This window comes from Spermophilus citellus (assembly GCF_964194105.1).
Source record: "Spermophilus citellus genome assembly, chromosome: 3".
NCBI lineage: Eukaryota > Metazoa > Chordata > Mammalia > Rodentia > Sciuridae > Spermophilus > Spermophilus citellus.
Window position 1 is genome coordinate 45999393 of NC_138184.1, and position 9198 is coordinate 46008590.

Below are 9198 nucleotides of genomic sequence, written 5' to 3' on the forward strand. Positions count from 1 at the left end.
ATTTAAAGTATATAACTTAAGCCAAGCACGGTAGCACACACCTGTAATTCCAACTATATGGGAGGCTGAGGTAGGAGGATCACAAGTTCAAGGCCAGCCTAGGCAATTTTGGAGAACATACCTCAAAATAAAATTCTAAAAAAGAGCCAAGGCTGTAGTTCAGTAGTAGGGCACTTGCTTATTAGCATGTGTGAGGACCTAGGCTCAAACACCAGTTTGGGGAGGGGGGGGGAGGTAAATAAATATATTTATATGTGTGTAAATAAATTATATGATTCACAGTTACACAACTATCACCACAGTTGATTTTTCATTTTCATCATCCCCAAAAGAAACCTGTACCCATTTAGCAGTATTTCTCTATATCAGTCAGGATTCTAGAAAAGCAGAACCAATAACATGTGTATGAAAACACACACACACACAGAGATTAATATTTTTAAATACCTTTATTTTGTTTATTTAGTCTTATGTAGTGCTGGGGCTCAAACCCAGTGCCTCATATGTGCCAGGCAAATGCTCTACCACTGAGCCACAACCCCAGCCCCCAGAGAGATTAATTTTAAGAAATTGGCTCATGTGACTGTGGGCCCTGGCAAGTCTGAAATCAGCAGTGTCAGACTGGAGAGTTCAGGAAGACCTGTTATTGCAGTTTTAACCAGTGGTTCTCTGGGGACAGAATTCCTTCTTGGAGGCAGGGGTAAGGTGTCTCAGTCTTTTCTCCTTAGGATTCAACTGATTCAACTGATAATGGCCTGCTCACATTACAGAGGAAATACACTTTACTCAAAATCTATTGGTATGTTAATCATATCTAAGAAATACCTTCACAGCAACAGCTAGACTGAGTTTGACCAAAAACACAACCTAGCCAAGTTGACCCAAAATTAACAATCACACTCCCCATTACTCCCTGCTCCTAGCAACCTGTCTCAAAATAAAAAAGACTGGGAATGTAGCTTTGTGATAAAGTATCCCTGGTTCAATCCCCAGTGGTGGGGCGGGGTAGGGAGTGAGAATTTAGAATAAGGGTCTAGTACTTGGTTTTTATTTGGGGGATAAGAAATCTAGATTCTAGTTTTAATTACTACTAAATGACCTTGTGCAAATAAACTCTAAACAAACTCTTTTTGGATAAAAGGAGCCAGACTACAGTGTTTTACTTACTTTTTAAGAGTGTTAAACAAGTGTTCTACTTACTTTTTAAGAGTGTTAAACAGATCAAATAAAATAAGAAAATACTTTAAAATCTCCCCCAAGAAAGTATTATTCTGCATGAGTGTATGTATGTATATTCAAAACTAATATAAACCACATGATTATCTACAGTCCCAAAACACTTAGCAAAGTGTCTTGAACATCATTATTCTCAATCACACAATGATTTATACAAAGACTATATATTGGTAATTGAGTCCATGATCTCAAATTGAGAACTAACTTGAATGACCTTCTGCCCTTTGACTCTCCAGGGGCTTGTAGAAATACAACTACTCCATTGTTCATATTTCATTTACTCAAAATTTATATAGTACCCACTCCTTTGTTCTCAAGTGCTTGCCTCAGGGAAATAGTACATTTGCATCATGGTTATTTTGTTGTCTATATCCTATAATGAAATTATATACAAAGTTCTATAGGAATATAGAGAAAGAAGCAATTAATTCTTCAGTTAGTGGGAGACAGGAAAAGTTTCACATTGGAACAAAGCCTCAAGGGATGAAGGAGAGAGGTCATTCTGGAAGGGAATACAGCAAAAGGCACTTGTAGAAACAGTAAGCATTGTCAAAGGGTGGATACACAGTTTGGGATAAAGAAAAAACTGTAATAAAAGATAAAGCTGAGAGGAAAAAAAGAAAACAAGGAACAGATTTTAATATTAAACATTAATGAGGCAACAACCAAGATTTTTGAACAGGGGTATAAATCGTCTACCTGAAGTACCAGTAAGAGAAACGTGGTACCCAGGAGAGGAAAGAGTACTGACAACATTTCAGCAGCTAATAAATGCCAACCTTTTTCTTGATTCAAATAATCACCAAGTAACCAACATACACTAAGAACCAATCTCGCAATCTTTTCACTTAAACCCTAAATGACAGACACTCTCCTCTCTATTTACCAAAGAGAATGGATACTAAACTCTAACATAAATAACCACTTAAGAAAACCAAATAAGAGCCTGAGAAGCTAGAGTGAATTTAACCTTACTTACAAATAAGTGGAGAAAAAAATGGTTTTAAGTGTACTCACTCATAAAATTATACATATGTATATTTTCCCCACCCTGTGGTAGCTTGGAACTCAGGGCCTTGTACACACTAGGCAAGTGCTCTGCCATTGAGCTATATCCCCAGCCCATTTTATTTTGTGAAAAGGTCTAGCTAAATTGTCCAGGTTGGCCTTAACTTGTGATCTTCCTGCCTCAGTCTCTGAAGTGGCTGGGATTACAGGCATGTACCCACCCACCACTCATACTTTTTTTGTTTTTGTTATTAGAATTGGGGATTAAACCCAAGGCTATGCATGCTAGGCGAGCATTATACCACTAAGCCACATTCTCAACCCACCACCCATAGTTTTTTAACTACTTGAAATAACAGAGAAAATAGTTCATCTATTTCCCACTAATGTAAAAAGTAACACTGAGTTGAGCACAGTGGTGTACACCTATAATCCCAGCAATTCTGGCAGGAGAACTGCAAGTTTGAGGCCACTCTCAAAAATTTAGTCAGGCCAGGTGTGGTTGTGCATGCCTGTAATCCCAGCACTAGAGAGGCTGAGACAAGAGGATTGTGAGTTCAAAGTCAGCCTAAGCAACTTAGTGAGGTCCTATGCAATTTAGCAATACCCTGTCTCAAAATAAAACATGAAAAGGGCTGGGAATGTGGCTCAGTGGTAAAGCACCTCTGGGTTAAATCGCCAGTACCCACCCACCCACCCACCCACCCAAAAAACTTAGCCAGGCCCTAAGCAACTTAGTGAGACCACAAAAAGTAACATAGAAAGAAATAAATATGTGCCTTATATATACAACCTGGCTTTCTATCCATGTTAACATTAACCTTAAATATAGTGTGTGTCAAACAATTTTCTCACCAAAAAAAAAAAACAGCACCTTTTAATGACCTTTTTACTTCTGTGACCAAAAAAAAAAAAAGAAAAAAAAATTAGTTATCTGTTAAACCCACAAAACCAGTGAATGTATAATCTACCTTTCTCAAAAGATATGGCCAGGATCTTTGCAGTCATGTTTAGACATGCTAAGAAAAAGGAAAGAACCAATCTTGGTTTTTTCCTTTGCAAAGACTTCCTTGCAATGTCATTGGAACATGTCCTATCCTTCCTCCTCCTTGCCTTTGCTTAAGCAATTCCTCCTTTCCTTGACTGACTCTATCTAAATAGAGTGCCCTTTATTAAAAATTTTAAGGTCTAGAGACTGGGGTTTAAAGCTCAATGGCCACCTTGCCTAGTAAGAGCAAAACCCTAAATTCAATCTGCAGTAACACACTCACACACAGTCCTAAGGTCAATAAAATCTTTAGTTCTTACAGTTTCTCTCTTTGCTGAAGTTCTAATGGACAATTTAACACTCTTGTCTGATTTCATTTCTGGCAATTAATCTTTTTATTCCAACTGACCTTACAAAAATCACATCCTAGCTAAAATATTACAAAGTCTTGGAATGGTTTTGGTTATGAGCTCAGGCTCTAGAGTCAAGAGTAAAAACATCTGGGCTCAAATCTCAGTTCTACCATTCACTAGGTATGTGAACTTGGGCAAGTTAACCTAACCTAATTTCTGTGCCCCGATTTCCTCATTTGTGTGGGAAAAGTAAGCACCTATCTCAAAGAGTTGAGGATTAAATAAATAAGTTAAAGGTAAAACAGTTAATTGAATCTCTTTTGTCTTGTCTTGGTCCTGGGAACTGAACGCAGAGGTGCTCTACCATTGAGCTATATTCCCATCCCTTTTTAAGTTTTTCTTTTGAGATAGGTCTTGCAAGGTTGCTAAGGCTGGTCGCAAACTTGTGATTTTCCTGCCTCAGACTCCCAAGTTGCTGGGACTATAGGCTTCTGTCACTGCTCCTGGCATGTGTGAAGCATTTAGGACAGGGCCTGGTACAGGGCCTGGCATATAGTTAGTGCACAAGTGTTGGTTAAACACTTACTCATTTTTCCCTGTTCCAGGTCAGTCTATACATACTGTTCTTGCATTATTTTTTCTTTCTTTCTTTCTTTTTTAATATTTCTTTTTCAGTTGTAGTTGGACACAATACCTTTTATTTTATTTATTTATTTATTTTTATGTGGTGCTGAGGATAGAACCCAGGGCCTCACACATGATAAGCGCACTACCATTGAGCCACAACCCCAGCCCACATCATTCTTTCTTAAATGGTGGTTTTAGTGTCAGTGCCTCTGCTCAGAATTCTCCTTGACCTTTACTGAAACAAAGGTGCCACATTCTTGGCCTGGTAATGAAGGCACTGCACAACCTGACACCACACTACTCAGATTTATTTACTCAAAATCCACTTTATACAAAATAGTAGGAAACAGACACATCTCCTCCAGGGTCTGATAGTTAATTACAAAGACACAAACATAAAAACAACATCACACCCATAAAATGGATGATGTTTACCCATAACTCTCCAAAAGAACACTCCAATATAATAAAATCAGTTTCCTCAGCAATGGGAAAATGCCAAGCTGATTCAAACCTTTCTCCTTTTCTTTTATTCTACCCACATCCCCTGAAAACAAAAACAACTAAAAAAAAAGCTTTACTTTTATTTATCCACCCCATCACTTTCTTATGATTTAAACACATATATTATCATCTCAATCAACTGTTTTCAAGGTGAATAATCACCCTCTCTATATAATAAGCTCCTACAAAGAAGAAATAATCACTTCTTAGGAGTTGCCATTTCTTCTCACCTCAATACCATATCCTTCATTAAAACAGATCATGACAGAACAGGTGCTCAAACATATGCAAAGTGAGAATGGCAAGACAGCCAGTACTACTAAGTAAATTTCAATGAGACTATGGTAGACTACTGTGTCAACCACTAGCCTGTCTGTCACCAGTGCCCAAAGCCTCAAATCAAAAGGTACCATTCAAATCACATTCACCAACTCCTTCTGTGCAACTACCGTATGGGTTGATTTGCTTGCTCATGAGCACTTTTGAGTCAACTGAAGGACTAATAATCGTTTTGTTACCTAATTTGAAGATTCTGAACTCCAAAATGGAGTGAAGGATGATACACAGAGCCAGGACAATTGTTACATCCCTGAGAAGATGATTTGGGAAAGATATTAAAAACTACACTTTGTGGCAAACCTGTCATCCTCCAACATGCAGATTTAAATACAATGAAACATTCCATGGATTTAGCATTAAAAAGTGTCAGCTAGATTTCCATCTGCCTACATTTTGTCAGTTTTTTATAATGAATGTTATTTGAATAATCAAAAAAGTTTCAAGTATTTATTATTTCTTCCAACTTTTAATGGCCCTCCCAAGTTACCCACAAATTGAAAGTCAACCAAAGGGCATATTACTCCCATTTCAAACCCCTCAAGCAAAATGTCTACTTGGACAAAGTTATCAACTTCATTAGTTTCTATTTTTAAAATTACTTCAACGTGTATCACATTAAAGAAAAATGATTTTTCATTAGCTTCCTAAAATTGCATAGCACAATAGCAAATTACAAAGTGCTATTCTGTCAAGAGGATTCTCTGTTCCCCCACAAACACCCTCCTCCTTCTCTGAGTACTGAGCCCTTAATAAGGACCAGGCACAAGGTGCTAAGTGATTTACATAATTATCTCAATCCTCAAAACAATGAGAGGGGGGCTGGGGATACAGCTCAGTGGTAAGCTTCTGCTTTGCACCCAAGCACCAAAAAGAAAAGAAAATTGAAGCTTAGAAATGTTTAAACAACAAACTTCTTTGAAATGATACTTATAGGAGAGGATTCTTGTGTTTTATAATTTGCTGGAGATATATATTAGGCCTGAGGATTTTTGTTATTAGCTGATCACAGAATAAATTTCCAAACTACAAAGTACACATAGAAAACAGTAAATGATGATATTTGGTCAAACTGGTATGGTTTTCTTCAGTAACTCCCAGCATCTAGCACATAATAGGTGCTCAATAAAAACCTGTCTAGTCAAATCAAGCTTTAATTCCTAAAACAAGTTGAAAACATGGCAAGATCTGAGAGGTTATTATTTTAACTAGACTATGTGGTAGTTAGTTTATAATTCTATGTACACATTAATTGCCTCATATCCTGACTGTTATTTTAGCTAATAAGGCAAAAGAAAAAAAAACAAGTGAAAATGATAGAAATAAAACAAGTCTATCCTTCAAAAATAAGGTTTTTGTTTGTTTGGGTTTTTATATGTGTGCGGGGGAGTGAGTACTGGGGATCAAGCCCAGGGCCTTGCACATGCTAGGCTAGCACTCTACTGAGCTATATTCCCAGCCAAAAGATAAAAAGTTTTCCTAACTACAAATTCCATTAAATTTCAACATGTCATCTAAATTCATAACTACTCAATACTGATATATTCTTAGTCATCCCAAAATAGTTGGGTTTTTGTTTGCTTATTTGTTTTTGTGGTGCTGCATGCTAGGCTAGTGCTCTACCACTAAACAATCTATTCCCCAGCTCCTATTGATCTGTAAATTAACCTACTATGAGGGTTTTGGTATAGCCATGGGAAGCACTGTGCATGTAACACTATTTTAAAAAAAGAAAAACTGTAGTCTCCTTTTAGTGTTGAATCAAAGAAAGTATATTTAATAGCATACACTGTGAGCAAACCTATCATCTGATTAAGTTGGACCAAGGACAAAAAGGCAAAAATGTAAAAGCTGGTTGAATTAAGACACTAGTTAACTGATACTTAGTTCAACAGTTGGAAAGATGAGTTCCGAGAACACTCATTTTAAAGGATTACAGAAAATGTATGAAGTCTTTGAAGCACCCAAGCTTTAGCTTCCAGGGAGAAAAAGGAATCTGTTCCACAGGTAAATGAGCAGCTGGTGTTAATACAGAAAAATTGACATAATTTTTCAGATTTTATCCTACACAGAGTAGGTTATAGGTATTACACAAGCACACACACTTGGGCAATCTCATCCTCCTCTATTTAAAAGGTAATTTATTTAATAATTCTTTAAGTCAGTAGCCACAGAAGTATTTTCTTGCTTCGATATGAGGCTCATGTTTCTTTCATTTCAAAAAACTACTCTTGAAGACTTATATTCTTTTAAGAAAAGCTTGATCATTTAACTCAAAGAGGGGGCAAAAAGTCAGGAGATGAAACCTGAGATATTCCTATTAGCCTTACATAACTTACTTTAAGTTGGAATTGATTCAGTATAAATTGAATCAGTTCAAATAAAACCTCAGGTTTAGGCACAAAGATGAACTCTTTGGTATACATACTCCCTCCATACAAGATTAAAAAACGAAAGGATCTTACTCTTTTGATTTCTTAAATTTAAAGCACACACATACATTAATTAGAGTGTCAACATAAAAATGCCAAAATGTTTACACTAAAAATGAAATGCACTGAACTCATCCTGTTATATTTAAGTAATGCTGTAATTGATAGCACTGGATATAATTTCAGAAAATAAATTAATTTCCTAACACTAATGTTTTAATATCACCCTGTAAGTAAGCATTATGTACTAAAAAAAAGTGCTGCAGAGAATATCAAAAAGTGATTTTCAAAAATAATAGGTATATTTTTCACCCAACTTGTAAACAAAACTCTGAAAACAAAAATTTACAGTTGTTCACACTTAATTAAGTTGCTTTAGTTATTGCAAATTATTCCTTCAAAAGTATAAATATGTAACAGACCTTTGAAAAACATTAAGCTTACACAAGCGATTATCCTTACTAGAAAGGCCCTTATCTGAACTCAACTAAAAGCTGTGTTAACTAAGTTTCAACACAGGGACACTTGAGCCCCAGTGTAATACAGGCCAAATTTCCTGAATTGCTTTGGGAAAGGCTGCTTGCTTAATCAAGCACTGAAGTGCAGATTCACCTTTCTAAAAGATTGAAAGCAAGATGCCAAATTTTACTATCTAGTTTTCCTGCAAAGAATTAGGGTTTGAGATTTCACTGGGAATGACCACGTTATCAAGATGCCATCGCCCTCCTGAGTCATTTAATTACAATACCTTCTCTGTTTTCATTCAACCACCTCAATTAGATTTCCACTAGAATAAGGCACACAAAAAGTTGGTTCCATGGCCTTTTTGACAGTGTCCTCTGGATGCAACCCTGGGATCCTGCATACATTATGGCTCTCAGCAAAGAAAAACTGAAAAGATTGTTAGACAATGTGGTGAAATTACCTTGCCAGTCTTGTGATCAAACCAGACGAGAGCATGGTTCCTTGAGAGCACTTTGCAATCAAAGGTGGCATTATTCTGTGCTGGTCGACAGCGTGCCACCGAGCGGCCGATTTTGATGGGCTCATCCAGGTAGACATGACGCTCCTGAAACGGGTGAGAGTTCGGGCGGCAAGTGAAGATGGCCAAGGCAGACGGCATCGAGGACAGACTGGGGATGTCTCTCCTACCGGGGACAACAAGGAGTTTCCTCTAGATTCGGAATGCTCTTCACAAGCCAACACCCCTATCCCCCCAAAAAAATTTTAAATTAAAACACACTGCACATTGTCTAAGCATAACCAGTGAACATCAACAACTCTTCACTTGGGTGGGGAGACAAGCCAGCCCAAGTCCCATCACCTCCTTTAAAACACAGCAGCGCCCAGATCACAAAAAGTCCCCAACCAGCATCTTTCAGTCCATCTTCCCTGGGAAGAAAAGGCTCAAACATCGGGCAGTTTCGGCCAAGAAAACTCCTGGAAGACAGTTTGGGGACTGAAGGTATCCAAGCAGATGAGTCACACACCAATTCTTGTGTTTTGTTTGAGATCGCGGGCGCTTCTCCCCCTTGGTGGCGGAAACGTTGCAGCACTGCAGCATGAAGGAAGGGTCGGTTTGGTTCGGCCAGGAAGGTCCTTCGAGGCCAAAGAAAGGTGTAGCCAAAGCACCTCTGGGCAGCCACCGCTGGTGCTCAAGGGCCTCGGGGGTGGAGAAGCGAAGGCGACGGCGAGGGGATCTAGAGGGCCAGCG

The 9198-nt window shown here is 37.9% G+C and overlaps 1 protein-coding gene across 23 annotated transcripts in view; it reads right to left on the minus strand.

Annotated features, from left to right (window-relative positions):
• Positions 1–8607, minus strand: part of SLMAP (sarcolemma associated protein) — a gene marked incomplete at its 5' end in the record, with an annotated part of 163488 nt that extends 154881 nt beyond the window's left edge. For all 23 annotated transcript variants that reach the window (XM_081284607.1, XM_081284601.1, XM_081284602.1 and 20 more), the window contains one exon: positions 8410–8607. In XM_081284607.1, coding sequence (XP_081140733.1) covers positions 8410–8607 — 198 coding nt within the window. The remainder of the gene's footprint in view (positions 1–8409) is intronic.
• Positions 8608–9198: the final 591 nt, after the last annotated feature.